The 17,940-nt window shown below is 38.6% G+C and overlaps 1 protein-coding gene across 1 annotated transcript; it reads right to left on the reverse strand.

Annotated features, from left to right (window-relative positions):
* Positions 1 to 754: 754 nt before the first annotated feature.
* On the reverse strand, positions 755 to 4,758 carry LOC149176778 (uncharacterized). Its single transcript, XM_089421570.1, has 3 exons — positions 3,292 to 4,758; positions 2,862 to 2,971; positions 755 to 2,513 (listed from the first exon to the last, which is right to left on the reverse strand). Exons 1-3 carry the CDS (start codon positions 4,756 to 4,758, stop codon positions 755 to 757), a joined length of 3,336 nt encoding a protein of 1,111 aa, XP_089277696.1.
* Between the last annotated feature and the right edge of the window lie 13,182 nt (positions 4,759 to 17,940).

A 17,940-nucleotide genomic window follows, 5' to 3' on the forward strand; every position in this document is an offset into this window, starting at 1 on the left:
ACCTGGAGCTAATCTAGGAATTGAATCCCTATTGTTGTCATCAGCTGAGATTTTTGCCTATTTCATCCCAACCAGAAAATCTCAACAATATTTTCATAATGAATTATGTTGTTTTGAGAGGGGAAATATGAAAAGCATGATCTAATGCTCTCTAGCATCTACAAAATATAGTTTTATTAATGTTTTTGAAATTGAATAAAATTAAAAAAAAATTACAATTACAACTAGATTAACCTAATATTCAATTATTTATTTAAATTTGATATTTTATTATTATATGATTTTTTAATGTAATTAAATATTTTGTATTCTAAATAGTACAGGTTTTTTTTTCCCGAAGAAAAAATCAAAACTTTTTATTAAGAAACTATAAAAAGTTTTACATTCTGATGATGTCTTGAGCCAATCAAATGGCTCGTTTGTTTGCTGTTTTGTTCTTCATTGAGAGCTGTTACTGCTGTTGTACAAAAACATGTACAGTCTTCCTCCCGGCTGGAGGCATATAAAAACCACTTGAAATAACATTCAGGCTCTGGGGTCTCCTTCGACGAAGGAAAACAACCCCTTACAAAAATTATAAAGAGTCTATAATATACGAAAACATAAAGCTGCATATATGAAAGTCTGTTTTCTGTTGATATAGCTCATGAAGAAAGAAAAAGAAACCGTGAGATGATGAGTAGAAACTGTGAACTTAAAAACCAACAAAAAAGGCCGAGAAGACTGCTGTCAAAAAATAATATAAGTGCTGTGATCATTGTGGCAGAGCATAAGGGGGCTGATGAGTAATGTATGACTGCCCCTGTCTGATCTCTTCTACTGTCCAGCTGCCCAAATCCTGTTGTAGACCAGCCTTAGAAAGCTGGTCTGCTTCCTCATTTTTATCCCTGTAAATGTGGCAGATGGTTAACTTATTAAAAGATGCCTTTAAAAAAGAAATTTCTTCAACAAGAGTCTTCAAAATCTGATTTTGACAAGATGCATTTCCATTGATCCATTTTATGACATTGAGTGAGTCCCCAAAAATTTGTATTGTGTAGATATTCCTGTGAAGAAGCCAGCATAAGAGGTAGCGCAAAGCAAACAATTCAGCATAGTTATTTGTGCCTGTACCCAGCCCTACAGATGCTTTTAAAGAGTGTTCAGGATTTATGTAGATGCACAAGCCCGCTCCAGCCTTATTGTTTTGGGATGCCCCATCAAAAAAGGCCCACGGAATGCCCTCCTGTATATTGATTGGCTTTTGATTAATTTTAGGATTTTTGGCTTCAGGGGGCGGAATGGCAGAGTATATAGCAGCAACATTGATAGCAGTGACGGAAGTGGGGGTGTCCTTGTCTTGAAACAGACTTTTGTTTCTAGCAAGCCAAACTCCCCAAAAGAAGATAAGGGGCAAGTTTCTCATGTTCCCCTCCGGGTAGTTTTGCCACCATTTCCTCCAGGCTTCTTCCAGAGGATCAGGACCCCACTGAGCTTTTACCTTGAGCAAAACAGTAACTTCCTCCCAAATCTTTTTTGTGACTGTACAGGTTATGAAGAGATGACTGATGGTTTCCACTTCAGACTTACACAAAGGGCATCGCCCAGGCCCAGCTAGAAACCTGGCTTGTAATATTTCCCAGGTTGGGACCTTCCTTTTTAAAATGCACCATAGAAAGAGCCTGGCCTTTGCTGGGCATTTGAGTTTCCATATGTTTTTTGCCCACCAATCTGGTACTCCCCAGCCCTTCTTTCCCATTAAGAAAGTGTATCCATCTTTTGGGGAATAGTCCCCAGTTTTGCCTTGAGCCCACATCAAGCGATCTGGTTCATCTTTTATCCTGACATTTGAGCGTTGCAATTCTTTGATGAAAGCCTCCCACTCGTTCTTCCATCTGACATTTATTCCTAAGTCTTCATCACTCTGCCAAGCCTGTCCCCAAAAGGTAGACTGGCCAACTTTCTCCACCTGATTTAATGAGGTAATTCCTATGCTGTCAAGGTGTCTAAGAAGCCCTGGTGACAAGGCAAAAGCTTCATTGCATCCTACCCAGGGATCTCTGCCAATTCTGATCTGTCTTCCATCTCCCACTTTCCAAGCTAATCCTTGCTCAATCACTGAAAAGGCTTCCACCGTGGCCTTCCAGATGGTTGAAATATTCTTTATCTTCTTGTCTTGACTCCGAATCCATTCTTCCAAAGGGACTGGATCAATGTACTTTCTTTTCACCACCCTTGTCCATAGGTTCTCCATAGTTATTAATCTCCAGCCTGATTTAGCTGCTAGTGAGAGGCTGAACTCAGGGAGTCTTTTTATTCCCCATCCTCCCCAATCTTTTGGTCTAGCCACTTTGTCCCAGGCTACCCAGGGTAAAACCGAGGACTCATTTGTTCCTGCCCATAGAAATCTGCAACAAATTCTTCTGATTTTCTCCATCACTCCTTTGGGGATCCAAGTCAGAGCAGCCCAGTATACTGGGATGGCTAACAGTACTGATTTGATAAGGGTCAATCTGCCAGCTCTGGAGAGCCACCTGTAGCTCCAGTGTGAGATTATGGCTTCTATCTTTGCTATAAGCCAGTTCCAGTCCTCTTTTTATATGCTGCTGGCTTTAGCCAAAAACCCAGATATTTGAAAGGGGTGTCCAGAGGCTAGAGGGGGTAAGGGAATAGATTAGCCATTCTATTCCTTTCTCTTCTTTCAAAATCTGCCACACAGACTTGATATTTCCTAGAGTTAATATGCATTCCAGTAGCTTTCAAAAATAGATCAAAAATGCATTTTAACTCCTTAAGTTCATTGAAAGATCCATTGGTGAAAATCAATATATCATCGACAAAAAGTAAATGGGTGACGTAAAGATTAATTGCTACCTCAATACCTTTTACCTTCTCCTCTCTTCTGGCTTTGTGAATCAATCTGCTTAGTCCTTCTGCCACAAGAAGAAACAGGAGAGGAGATAGCGGACAACCTTGCCTGAGGCCTCTTTGGCTGTTAAAAAATGAGGATGCTGCTCCATTGATCAGTACTGCAAAACTGACATTTGAGATGCAGCCCATAATCCAGCTAATAAAAGAATAGTTGAAGCCCACATGAGTAAGCAGCATCCGGAGGTAGAGCCAGCTTATTCGATCATATGCTTTAGAGAGATCAATTTTGAGTACCGCTCCCTTCTTTTTCTTCAGTCTGACACTATGAATAACCTCCTGGGCTACTCCAATGGCTTCATGAATTTGTCTTCCATCCAGGAAACCAAATTGTTCCATTGATATATTTCTTGACAGGATAGGGACAATTCTGAGAGCAATAACCTTTGCAATAATCTTGTAAATGCAATTACACAGGGAGATTGGTCTGAAGTCTTCAAAACTCTCCGGATCATCCTTCTTAGGTATGAGAGCAATAAAGGTAGAATTGAAAGGTCTGTAGACTTCTCCTTTCTGTCTTGACTCTTCTACTACCTCAGTAATTTCGGAGCCTATTTGATCAAAAAAATGGAGAAAAAGTTCTATGGTCCAGCCATCAGGGCCTGGACTTTTATCCTTGCCCATAAGCTTCATGGCTGCTTCAACCTCCTCCTTGGATACCGGATTTGTAAGTTCTTCTGCTTCATCCTCCTCTAAGAATCTTGGAAAGCATTGTGTTGTTCTTAAGACTTCTGCAATGGTAGCCTCTCCCGGATCAGAGAAAATTTTCTGGAAATGTCTTTGTCCTAAACCAGAAAGCTCTGGAAAGGAGTTGACTTCCCTCCCTTCTTCATCTTTAAGTCTCCAAATAGTATTTGCAGATTTCCTGCCTTTGGCAAAGTTATGGAAAAAACTAGTATTTTCATCCCCTGACTTTAGCCAAATTGCCCTACTCTTAAGCCTCCACTCTTCTTCCTTGTCCAAGAGGATTTTGTTTTGCAGCTTCTCCAGATGGAGGATTCTGTCCTTTGAGGCCTGCGAGGAATATCCATCTTCCTCAATGCTTTCCATCTGCTTCAGCTCCTCCCTGATTCTATTCAGTTCTTCATTTTGTTTCAGTTTCCTGTCCTTTGCCCAGGAGATTGTAGCTTTCTTCAGTCTTTTGAGATTCTCCATGAACAAGAAGCACTTATCCTCCCCTGTATTGTGAACAGGGTGAATCCAAGTTTCCTTAAACAGGTTACTATAAGAAGGGTCTTGGAGCCAAGATGGATTGAACTTAAAAGGGGCAGGAGGTTTTGGGGGAGGAAAAGTAAGGTCCAAAAAAACAGGGAAATGATCCGAATTCCCTATTTCCTCAACCCACTGTCTGAGAATAGGTGCTTTGGAAGTTAAAGACTCGGATAACAGGAAACGATCTAGTCTTTTGGCGATCCGGTCCTCCCCTATCCTTCGGTTCCTCCAAGTGGGCTTTAGTTTGATCGGGGAAGGATCTATGAGGTTGTTTTCCGTTAATAGATTAAGGAAGAAAGCTGAGAGGGGATCTTCTCTAGCTGATGGACCCCATGCTTCTGCTCTGCCAATGGAGAAGTTTAAATCACCCCCCATAATCAGCAAGGAGGATTTCAACACAGATTTTGTCATCAATTCGTCCCAGAAGGATTCCCTGCCCTGACAGGGCCCATAGATATTTACTAAAGTGATGGGGAAGGTGAAATCTGGAGAAAAAACCTCCATTCCCATAACTTGTTTCATCCCCCATTGGTTAATGACCTTGACTCGCCCTTCTTTGATTCCAATAGCAAGGCCCCCCGAGTGTCCAGATGAATCTATAGCAGTAAAGTTCCATCCTGGCAGAAGGGCTTTTAACATAGGTTCAATCTCAGAAGCCTTCCCCAGGGTTTCTTGCAAAAAGATAACATCAACTTTTGAGTTAAGGATCCACTCTTTCAAGGCTAGTTTTTTAGGTTTGCTGGCCAAACCTCTGCAATTCCAGGATGTCAGGATCATTTGATAACGCCAACAGAGGGTTGCGCTGCTCTAAGAACCCCGGGGATAGAATATTGTTTGCCATCTGCAACATCCAGCTTGGCTTTAAGTTTGGCCTTGGACATGTCCGATTTCCTACCTCTCTTGTTTTTGGTACAGCACTGAGAGGGAGACTGTCCCAAACCTCCAATAGCCCCCGGAATACCAGGCTTCCCTCCCAAAGATCTCAGGTTGTAAGGGCAATGGGTACGAGGTGCTGGTTGAGAAAGGGGGGGCCAATTTTCTTCACAGTTTATATCAAGAGACGGTAAAGCCGCAGATATAGTGTCTACATCCGGGGAGATCAAATCATGTTCCATTTTTTCTTTAGTGTTATTTACTTGAATTGGACTGTTTGGAGACGAAACATGCAATGAAGCTGAAACATGCTCAGGAGAATTAAGAGAAGAAAAAGGGATCCCTGAGCACATACCCTTTTCATCTTCGCCGCGAGGGTTTTGTTCTGCAGTAGCTTCCTTGGCGATCTCCTCCACAGCTTCCGCTTCTTTAGCGATCTCCTCCACAGCTACCGCCGAATGAGAGTCATTGGCCTGAACAGCCTCTAGATTTTGGACAGCTTCAACCAGTGGATCCTTTGGTGTCTCCTCGATCTCCATTTCCTCTGTGCCTTGCATCTCCGGATTTTCTTTCTCCTTAGGCGTCTGAGAAGGGTTTGGAGCAGTTTCTCTGTAAGCTGTAGTCCTCCGAAAGCGTCTCCTTCTTCTAAGCTGCGGACAGTCTTTTGCCAGATGCCCATACTCATGGCAGCGATGGCACCTGAACGGCAAGTGTTCGTAGTCTAATAGCTGCTCGAACACGTAGTCTTTGTATTGTAAATTGATTTTTTGAGCCAAACCTCTGCTCGGGTTGAGGTGTACCAGCATGCGAGCCATCGCTCTGTTTTTCGTCTCCAGGAATGTCATATCTGCTTCCAAGAAAACACCCAGCCTATTCCTGATTGATTTGAAGACAGCTTCTGTCCAAAGAAAGGATGGTAAACCCGGAGCTTTCACCCAGACTGGGAACTCATCCGTTTTCTCCTTGATTGCATCAAAAAGGGGCGTCCATTTCTTCAGCAGGACAGGAATGTTCCCTATGTGCCAATTTCGATGCAAAAACCATTCTTCCGACTCCTTTTCTACGAAGCTGAGCTTAAACCATCCTTTTGCTAAGCATTGGGCTTCAAACTGTAATGGTCTATCAGATGCAAAACAATTCTCACCCCATGCTTGAAGAAATTCCGAAGTGAATTTCTTACCTCTAGCTCTTCCGACCAGGGTACAATCTGCAACAGCTAGGGTTTCTTCGATGGAAACCTCCATCCCAAGGACCAGATTACCTTCAATCTCCTGAGATCCAATTGGTCTTTGCGTTTTCCTTTTCGCTCCTTTGCTCCTTAACTCTTCCACGGGTGCCCTAGTTCCCCCGCGCCCATCAGTCCGTTCTGGGTTCGCCTGTGCTAAGTCCACAGGGGGTTCTATCTCCGGCTGTGACTGAAGCTGGCCAGAGATGCCGAAGTCGAGATTCCCTGAAAGTAAAAGACCACCTGCCGATCCATCGAAGCCTTCTCGAACCCCCACTGAAGAGTCACCATAACCTCCTGCAGAACCTCCTTTTGGTGGGAGGAAGTCTCTTGACAGAGAGATCCTAGAGAGCGAGGGATAACCCCCAGGAACCCTTGATTGACCCGAGCTAGAAGAAAACCCCAAATGTGTTATATCTTCGAAACCCTTTGAAGGCGCAAACCGGCTTGGAACTGCTTTGCCCTTTGGATCAGAAGAAAACCCGTCCTCTTTTGACCCATCCGCCACATTTTCTCTTCCCACCTGCTTGGGAAAGGCCGATAAACTGGAGTTGAAAACCTCTCTGCCAGAATCCTTGCCTTGAAGCAGAAACGATGGTTTTTCCGCCTGGGGTAAAGATTCCAACCTTGACAGTTCGTAAGCCCCAAAAAGGTGCTCCACATTTTGAATGGTAGTATCCTTCCCCCACATGGAGAGGATATCTTCCAATTCTGGGTCCAGGTCTACCTGTTCGGCGGGATTAACCATAGTTAAGGGCCGTTCCGAGATAAAAACGACAGCCAAAGTCAAAATGATCAAACCCTTACGCGGCTTCTTGTGATAAACGGAAAAAGGCAGAGAGAAACAGTAAACAGTTGTAGTAAAAATTCTATAAACAAAATATACGTGCGCCCAAACCAAAAGGTCCACCTCCACCTGCCAGTCGCCTGAACAAAGAAAGACCCCTGCGCCTACAGCTGCTCTTGGAACCTGGCTTCGATCTACCTACCTGTGACCTGTGCGAGGTTCCACCCGGAGCCCTTGGTTCGAAACCCTAACCTGCTCCATCCGTCCTCCGCCTGACCAACCTCTCAGCTACTACTCCTAAATAGTACAGGTTACATATTATATAAACTCAATTCAAACCTAATTAGAAATGACAGTAATCATTCATCCCATCATTCAAAATAAACTCGATAAAAATAATTAATATCATAATACTCTAACTTTTTTTTCTAAATTATTAATTCATAAAAGATTTAAATTAATATTATATTTTTCTAATTTTCAAATTATATATATATATATATATATATATAGAGAGAGAGAGAGAGAGAGAGAGAGAGAGAGAGAGAGAGAGAGATATTATTTAAAAATATTTTTAAATTTATATTTAAATCTAGATAGATTTATCTTAATTTTATTTAGCAAGGGCTTAAGGAAAACAAATCCTTGAATCTGTAAGTGCAAAATTTGAGAAAAAAATTGGACTTCTAGACATTTAAATCTTCACTTGGAAATTCCCAAATTAAAATGGATTCATCCTCTTTTAAATAATATGAAGTTATTGATTATATTAATATAAATCTCAAATATGGAAATATTCTTATTTTTAATTTATTAGAATTATATATATTGCACATGTATTATACTTTTTTTAATTATATATATATATATTGATGGAGAATTATTGTAAATATTGAATATCTATATGCTTATTAATTAAATTTAATTATAAATTTCTAAAATAATTTAGTTATAAATATGAATAATTACTTTAACTTATATGGTTAAATGAGACTTAATTTATACACATTATATATATATATATATATATATATATATATATATATATATATATATATATATATATATAGAGAGAGAGAGAGAGAGAGAGAGAGAGAGAGAGAGAGAGAGAGAGAGAGAGAGAGAGATTGTATTTCCTGCATTGAGAAATTTTCATTCATAGTACAAGAAGTTTGTGCTAGCCTACCACTAGTGAAACCATACCCAACACAAAATTTCAATTGTTTCAAAATATCAAAATAAAAGATGAAAATTTTTATTGCTTGAAGAAAAACATGAGATTTATCTATTTTGTCACATAATGCTTCTTCTTTATGAAGCTAAGATAGGAAAGCATAAAAATAAACTATAGGTAGAGAGGTAATTAATCATTTATGTTTTTTTCTCATAATCAATGGCTTTGACAGGGATATGCTACTTGTTGCTACCATGAGATAAATCAAGATCAGTAGGTGGTCCCATTTGCTATTTCATTTTTTCAATTATGCACTTTGTTTCCATTATAAGTTGTTTCATTTGATTAAGAGACAAGATGATGTCGCATTTGATCTCATTTGGATTTACAAGGACTCTCCACAAGAAAAACTTGTTATATGAGTAGATGTCAAATGTGTACATGTTGTAATTATACTTGCCCCTTGTATAACCAACATTAAGAACACAATCTTCCAACTCAAGCAACACCTCAACATGTATACAATTACTCTGCTCATTTGAAAGTTCCCTTTTCATTTGAGTGACATTTTCTTCTTTTTGTTGATGGGTCAAATCCTAGTAGAAAGTGGTTGAGCTCTCAGCTTCGATTTGATATTTGGAATAGCCTATATCTTGGTAGTAATTTGTTGCCCACTTGACTCTAGATATTTGTTGGGGCACGACAACCAACCAAAAATTTGAGAGGGTTGTGCTAGGATTGAGTGGTGTAGCAAGTGTGGAGGAGCCCAAAAGCCACTCCCTAGCCTTACTAAGATGTGATAGACATGGATTTTCTTCTAGACTTGGAACATTTGTAGGAGAATAACATCAACGAAACCAAGAGTTAGGAAAAGAAATACATAACCAAAGACTCTCAAGATACTTATACACAACAGGTCTTCCCATCTCTAGACGGGGCTTTCCTAGGGTATGACACTATGTTGTCGGCACATACATGTGTGAAGTATGGAGCATTTTTTTCACAGAAGGAATGTAAAATTATAGAGAGCCATAGTGTCGAGAGGGAGGATGTCAATGATAGCCTAGGAAGAGTAAACAATTGGGCTAGGCCATCAGTTCCGCCTTGATCATTGAGCTAGTACTTTGACTCCCCCATCTAAAAATCCATGGTATTAGGTAGGAGATGATGTACCTATTAGACGAATTAGAGAGTTGAGAAGAAGGGAATTCCCAACACATGAGGATTGGAGCCTAATTGCTGAAGAAACCCAACATTTTTTTGCTCCATACTACTCTCTTCTATAAGTATCCCTATTTGGTGTGTGAAATCTTGCCTGAGTACCCATTAATAGATGATCATTGAATGTAGGACAATTGATGAGATTTTTCCTGCCATCCATATCCATGAGAGCTATAGTATTAGAAATATAAAACAAATGCAAATCCCATGGAATCCCTCCTTACATAGATAACATTTCCAAAATTTAATGAATGTGATGTAGGACCATTTAGTGGAAAGATATTATGGTCATTTGTATAATTTTAATGTCTTAATTGAAACATTGAAGGGACTTGTTTTCATGTCGTAGAAACTACCTCGTGGGTTAGTGGGGTGGTAGCAACACACTCGCCATATTTTTTGAATTGGCACCCCGTCTGGGGGATGTATCTTGTTGCACTAAGAATCGGCATTTTAGCTTGAGAGAAGATTCAATGATGGAATACAAGAGGGAGGAGAGAGGACGGCCTTCATTAGAGAAACCATTGTTGGCTACCTTATTTTCTATTTCATTTCCCATTAGATGAATATGAAGGGGATGACAACAGGGGTTGTTTAGATATGGGAGGGCTACCGACTATAAAATACATTTCAATATCCAAAATTGTGAGACTTTTAATAAAGGAGAGCCATCGAAGATTTTAGAGATCTTTGAGATTATGAGTTTCATGTCTCCTTAAATAGTAAGACTAGAATATTCTTATGTGATTGTGATTTTTAATAATTTTTCAACAACTTTTTTGTTGAATTGCATTACTAATTTTCTACCCCATATATGCATAGAATATATAAAGGAGTGACCCTAGGTGATCTTTGAAAGTGCCCCCCAAATCCTACATGGTCTAGGTTACCTTTTGAGGTCCCATTAAAATTGAGCTTCAAGAAATTTTTGTGGGGAAGAGACTAGATTGCAAGTGTGGAAGTGATGCTATGGGTGACACTCGGAGATGTGAGGGTTTCTTGATGAAGATGTGAACTTCGTAGAATGAAAGTTTTAACTCTTGTGGCCTCATAGTCATGACCCCTCGATGATGACTGAAGTGCAATTGTTTCTTGAAGCTTATATACATATATTACTTGACACTTATATATATATATATATATATATATATATATATATATATATATATATATATATTATTTAAATTTATCTTTACAGAAAAAACAAAATTGTTTATAATTTTATTAATTAAAAAAATACTTATTATTTTATTACTTTACATTGTGTTTTATTATTATTATTTTTTAATTTAATATTTCGTTTTACAGAAACAAAGACATATCTCCAATATTAATTGATAAATGCTTAGCCTCATTTACAACCACTACACCATCTCTTCCACTCTATCATGACAACAACTAACAATAAAGTATATTTTTAAAAATGTCTTCTCTAATATTCATTTTTAACATTCATTTTCATGGAACATTTTGTTTATAGTAAAAAATATTTATTTATTTTACTTTACATTATATTTTATTATTATTATTTTAAATGTTTGGACTCATTTACAACCATTGGAACCTCTCATTCACTCTATTATCACAACAACTAACATGAAAATCATTTTTAAATATCTACTATCCAACATTCATATCAATTTAACATTAAAGCCTTAATGGCTTGATAGCCTACTTGAAATACCTCTTAATGGCTTGATGTAAATATGCCTTGCCTCCCGATTGGAAACAAATATTTCCAATTTTTTTGAGCCATAAATATGCAGGGTATTATATGCCCATAGGTGGATTGAAACAAATAGTTACCGAACTGTGTGCCAATACTTCCCCCATATATTAATGGATCGATAGCATCGTAAATATGCTTTGCATCCAGATTGGAAACCAATATTTCCATGTTTATTGAGTCATAAATACGTGGCGGTAGTATATAACCACAGTTGGATCAAAACAGGTACATTATCTAGTAATCCCATTTATTAATAGATCGATAGCCTAGTAAATATGCCTTGTCGTACATTATCTAGCGATCCCACGTAATAATGGCTTGATAGCCTACTAAATATGCCTTGCCTCCAGATTGGAAACCAATATTTCCATGTCTGTTGAGTCATAAATACGTAGGGAAATAGATACATTACCTAGTTGTGGCTCGATAGCCTAGCAAATATGCTTTGTCTCCTGATTGGAAACCAATATTTGTAAGTCTATTGAGCCATAAATACACGGGGCAGTCTATGCCCGCAGTTGGATAAAAAAAGGTACATTATCCAACGGCCATAGGTATTAATGGCTCGGTAAGTATGTCTTGCCTAGCAATTGGAAACCAATATTTCCAAGTCTATTGGGCCATAAATAAGCAGGGCAGTATATGCTCATAGTTGGATCAAAACAGGTACGTTATCCAACGGTCTCATCTATTAATAGCTCTATAGCCTAGTAAATATGCCTTGCCTCCCTATTGGAAACCAATATTTCCAAGCCTATTGAGCCATAAATAAGCAGGGACACTATATGACCACAGTTATATTGAAACATGTACATTATCCTGTCAGAAAATTAATCACGACTGCGGAAAATGATGCCACCCATTGTTCCCATGTCATCAAATTTAATGTGAGTAAGCGAGAGTCGCTAAAACATCAGTTCAAATATGTGGAGGTCATTATTGATTCTCTTTCATATGTATCTATAAATAATGATATTTAGTAATGAAATATCAAGCTCTTTCACAGAGTCTTCAATTTTCTAAGGTGAGCTGAGTTGAACGTTGAATTTGTTTGTTACTACAAGTGGTGAGGCTGTGAGAGTTCTTCTGCAAGTAGCACGGCTGTGAACTTGCAGTCTACCTGGAGAGGTCTATTTGTGTGTAAGAGCAGTGCTATGTGAACAATGTGAGAGTAGTGCAGCTGATGCGAAGGACTGAGTTTTATTGACAGCAGATTGTGTGAAGTTGAGAGACCATTGGGAGCATGAGCTATTGCTGCTAAAGAAAAGTGACATAGTATCAATTCAAGTTATGGGCTATTCTTGTGCCCATTGACGTGAGCATAATGTTGGTGTGGATATCATGGTTTGGTTGCTTTGTAGTGAAGGGTGATCTACTAGCTAGATTTTCTGTGGAGAGTGAGCAGACTGTGGTGTTTTTTGGTGTAGCTATGTCAACGGTGATGGAGAGTCGGAACATGGGCATAGAATAATAGCATGCTCAATCTGTTGGCGCCATCACAAATATCTAAAGAAATGGTCCACAAGCTTGAAGTCTGGAGGCATGGAGTGCACTTTCCTATCATGGCCTTCAATGTATGACTTCGAGTGGTTTTCAATACATTTTTATTGTTGATTTTCAATGTGTGGTAGATGGTTTTCTACATACACCGATGACTTGCTTGGTGTTGGGTCCCTATAATACTAGTGATTACCTCATTACTATTGTAGTTATACCCCTTATTTATATTTTTGTGCCCCTATTACCCCCATGTTGTTATTTCTGTGCCCCATAGAATCCCTCTATTGTTATTTTTGTGGCTTTATATTATTATCGTTAGGTCGGCTGGATTATATTGTGACTCCTTAGACTCGTATATATAGAAAGGAGGTTTTGTCATTTGTATCATCCAAGAATTGTTCATTTATGTAATGTAAACGAGGTTTCCCCCTCGAAGAGGCTGAATTCAAAGGCGTTGATCTATCTTTTCTATATTTTCTTGAGCTGGTTTCATAACATTTGGTATCAGGGCTTTGGATTCTAGGGTTTCGCTGCTCCAAACAGGTCATTGTGGCATTTTCGCTATAACTTTTTTTCCGTGATGTTTCAGAAGTCGAAAAAAAAACCCATTTGAGAAGAAATCGCGTGGAACCTTGGGTCCAAACTTCAGAGCTTTTCGCGTGATGTTTACGGAGATATTATCTGAGGAATTTGGTCTTTTTGCAGACTCCTGAATTACATTCAAAACAGGTGACCTAGGGAAAATCGTCATAACTTTCTCTCTGGGGATTGGATTGAAATTTTGTAAGAAGGTACAGAAAGAGGACAGACTGTAGTTTCTTGTATGCTTGTTTCAGATCCAAAGGTTGAAACAATGACTCATGGCACGTCGTACAAGTTCGCTCTAATGAACTAGTCTAAAAGCAAGTCACTGTGGGAGATTTCACATAACTATTCCTTGGAGAATCCAATTTGGGTCAGAATTATGGCATTGGAAAGAGGACGTAGAAGGCTACTACAGGTCACAATTTCAGAACTGGATGATCTGAAATTACAGAGATACATCAGATTCAATATCAGACTTCTATAAAGTGAAAAAATGTGTGTAGTTTTTTTTTAAATTTTTGTGTAAGCTTGGTTTAACGAAATTCAAAGGGCATAGTAAAGCATTATTATCGGTAACTGATGCCCCGAGGAAAGAAAATGCAAACACCTAGTAAGGAACTTGAAAGCTCTAGCATGACTCATGAAGAAGAGGAAGAAATGCTACATGATATATCAAAATTACAAGAACAAGTGCAACAAATGTCACGCTCAAAAGCTAACAGAAGCTAAGTTAAATGGCGTGGAATCTAAGACAAATGGTGTGGAATCTAAGATAAAGGGCATGGAAGCTAAGATGGATGATTAGAAGACAGATTTGAAGAGAGACATGGCAAATTTGAAGACAGACATGGGAGATTTGAAGACAGATTTGACAAATTTTCTACAAGAAATACTTACTAATGGTGAAAAGTTTGTAAAGGAAACTCATGATGTGAACAAAATTAATGTTAATCATGATTCCATAGACTTTAATGTTGGATCGAAGACCCACCATATTCCAAAAATCGATATGAGGAAGTTTGATGGCAAGGATCCCGCCACATGGATATTACAGATGGAGCAATTCTTCGATCTCAATAATGTGCAAAACACACAAAAGGTACGTATGGCAACTGTATATTTGGAACCAAATCAGTTTGTATGGTATCAATGGCTTTGCTCTCGTAAACAATTTATCACTTGGGCAATTTTTACGGAAGAATTGATAGCACATTATGAATATACAAAAAGAAACACTTTTTTTAGCCAATTGATAAGTCTCAAACAAAAGGGTTCAGTAATGGAGCACATTGAGGAGTTCCAAAAGTTGAACATAAGGGTAAAATATATTCCAGAGGAGCATAGGATTGATGTGTTCATAGGGTCTTTAAAGGATAATATCCAACATGATGTTCGCCTTTGGGAACCTGATTCATTAGAGAAGGCATTCAGGTTAGCAAGAAAAATGGAAAGAAAAATTATGGCAACCAGGAAGCATACCACTCACAACTATAAAGATGGAAGTGTTGTTGCCCCTAGTCTTCCACAACCTATAAGGTTGACACCACAATAATTGGAAGAAAAAAGAGAAAAAGGGATTTGTTACAGTTGTGATAGCAAATACACTAAAGGTCATAAGTGTGCTGAGAAGAAATTATTCTACATAGATTGTGAAGAGGAAGAAGAAAAGGAGCAAGAAAGGTCAAAAGAAGAAGATATACTCCAGGAACAAAGCCTAGATGAAGAACAAATAAATCCGACCATATCTTGTAATGCATTGGCGGGAATTACCACTCCTCAAACCATCAAGATAGAAGGACAAATCAAGAAGAAAAAGGTAATAGTGTTGATTGATTCAGGAAGCACCCACAATTTTATTCATTGTAGGGTAGCAAAAGAATTGAATTGCTTCCTATATCCAGCACCAGAGTGTCAAGTGATGATTGCAAATGGAGGAACAATAAATTGCTCTGGAAGGTGCCATAATATCAAGCTATCCATGGGAGAATATGTATTGACTAGCCCAATGCTTTCCATTCCAATGGGAGGTGCTGATGTTGTACTAGGAGTCCAATGGCTACAATCCTTGGGTACAATAGCTTTTAATTTTCAAGAACTTTTCATCAAATTTTCTACGAAAGGAAAGGAAGTTGAATTAAGGGGTATTACATGGAAACCAGGAAAGATAATCAACTCTAATGGTATGACAAAGCTTCTAAAAAAGGAGCAAAGAGGTGTAATTGCACAATTATGTTTGCTAGATGTTTCCACATCGGAATCATCTATTTCTCCAGATCTCCAAAAAGTCATGGACAATCATTCCAAGGTATTTGAGACTCCCAAAGGTCTCCCACCTATGCGTGATCATGATCATGCTATTCATCTGATTCCAGGAAGTGTTCCTCCAAACATCAGGCCGTACAGATATCCCTATGTCCAAAAAAGTGAAATTGAATGTATGGTTGCAGAAATGCTAGAGGCTGGTATAATTCAACCAAGTCAAAGTTCTTTCTCTGCTCCAGTAGTATTGGTGCACAAGAAGGATGGATCATGGCGCATGTGTCCAGATTATAGGGAGCTCAACAAGCTCACTATTAAAGATAAGTTCCCCATTCCTGTCATTGATGAATTACTGGATGAATTGCATGGATCAATTTACTTCACCAAGTTGGATCTTCGTTGGGGATATCATCAAATCAGAATGAAGATTGAAGACATTCCGAAAACGGCATTTAGAACTCATGAGGGTCATTATGAATTTTTGGTCATGCCTTTTGGCCTTACAAATGCACCTTCAACATTTCAAGGTTTGATGAATTCAATTTTCAAACCATTCCTTAGAAAATTTGTGTTAGTATTTTTTGATGATATACTAATCTACAACAAGTCTTGGAAGGATCATGTTGAACATTTTGACAGGGTGCTACAACTATTGGAGGAGAAACAATTATATGCAAAAATATCCAAATGTTTCTTTGGAGTCCAGGAGGTGGAATATTTGGGTCATATTGTATCTCATGAAGGAGTTAAGGTAGACCCTAGCAAAATTAAAGCCATTAAGGAATGGAAAATCCCCACATCCATAAAGCATCTGCGAGGATTTCTTGGGTTGACAGGGTATTATCACAAGTTTGTTAAGAATTATGGTAGAATAGCAGCACCTCTAACAACATTATTGAAGAAAGATGCATTTTCATGGACTCTGGAAGCAACAAAGGCCTTTGAACATCTTAAAGAGGCAATGTGCCAAGCACCGGACTTCACAAAAACCTTTATTGTGGAATGTGATGCTTCAGGAAATGGAATTGGTGCTATTCTAATGCAAGATGAAAGACCCATTGCTTTTGAAAGTCATGCAATCAAGGGAAAGTTTTTAAGCAAAGCTATTTATGAGAAGGAAATGTTGGCAATACTCCATGCACTTAAGAAATGGCAGCCCTACCTAATGGGAAGACACTTCAAGGTAAAAACGGATCATGATAGCCTTAAATACTTTTTAGAAAAAATATTATCCTCTGAAGAGCAACAAAAGTGGGTCACAAAGATGTTGGGTTATGACTTTGAAATCATCTACAAAAAAGGGAAGCAAAATGTGGTGGCAGATGCACTCTCAAGAAAGGATGAGGATGTGGAAGCATTGTTGTGTGCCATTTCTATTATCCAACCAGATTGGATAAACGAAGCAAGGGAGGAATGGAAGAATGATGAAGAAGTGTGGGCACTTATTCGAAAGCTAAGTGACACTCTTTCCCTCAGACTTGGGTAAACCTGTGATAAAATCCATTGAAACCTCCTCCCAACGTTGGCTTGGAATGGATAAAGGTTGTAATAGACCCGGTGTCTTAATTGTTTCAACTTTATTTTGTTGGCAAACCAAACATTCCGCCACAAACTTTTGAATATCTGATTTAAGGCCATCCCAAAAAAATTCCTTCTTAACCCTGTGGTAAGTTTTTAAAAATCCCGAGTGCCCTCCTAAGGGAGAAGTGTGCAATTCCATAAGAATCTTTTGTTTTAGGTGTGAATTCTTACAGAGGTATAAGCGATCTTTGTACCATAATGAATCATTTTGCCAGCTAAATGTATCAGACGTACTGGAATCTTGTTTTATCTTTCGAATAAGTGCCCACACTTCTTCATCATTCTTCCATTCCTCCCTTGCTTCATTTATCCAATCTGGTTGGATAATAGAAATGGCGCACAACAATGCTTCCACATCCTCATCCTTTCTTGAGAGTGCATCTGCCACCACATTTTGCTTCCCTTTTTTGTAGATGATTTCAAAGTCATAACCCAACATCTTTGTGACCCACTTTTGTTGCTCTTCAGAGGATAATCTTTGTTCTAAAAAGTATTTAAGGCTATCATGATCCGTTTTTACCTTGAAGTGTCTTCCCATTAGGTAGGATCGCCATTTCTTAAGTGCATGGAGTATTGCCAACATTTCCTTCTCATAAATAGCTTTGCTTAAAAACTTTCCCTTGATTGGACGACTTTCAAAAGAAATGGGTCTTTCATCTTGCATTAGAACAACACCAATTCCATTTCCTGAAGCATCACATTTCACAATAAAGGTTTTTGTAAAGTCCGGTGTAGCTAAGACCGGTGCTTGGCACATTGCCTTTTTAAGATGTTCAAAGCCCTTTGTTGCTTCCGGAGTCCATGAAAATGCATCTTTCTTAAATAATGTTGTTAGAGGTGCTGCTATTCTCCCATAATTCTTAACAAACTTGCGATAATACCCTGTC

The sequence above is a fragment of the Pinus tabuliformis genome, chromosome 4_1 (assembly GCF_031772625.1).
Source record: "Pinus tabuliformis cultivar Carrire ecotype Pingquan chromosome 4_1, CPIR1, whole genome shotgun sequence".
In the NCBI taxonomy this organism is placed as follows: Eukaryota; Viridiplantae; Streptophyta; class Pinopsida; order Pinales; family Pinaceae; genus Pinus; species Pinus tabuliformis.

What these genes read in the sequence shown, in the direction of transcription:
- LOC149176778 (XM_089421570.1), bottom strand. Translation starts at nt 4,758, where the DNA reads ATGTTAAAAGCCCTTCTGCCAGGATGGAACTTTACTGCTATAGATTCA. An exon ending in TTTACAAGATTATTGCAAAG is followed by an intron (nt 2,972 to 3,291) that starts GTTATTGCTCTC and finishes ATTTTTTAACAG; the next exon opens with CCAAAGAGGCCTCAGGCAAG. An exon ending in AAGAGAGGAGAAGGTAAAAG is followed by an intron (nt 2,514 to 2,861) that starts GTATTGAGGTAG and finishes CTGGAGCTACAG; the next exon opens with GTGGCTCTCCAGAGCTGGCA.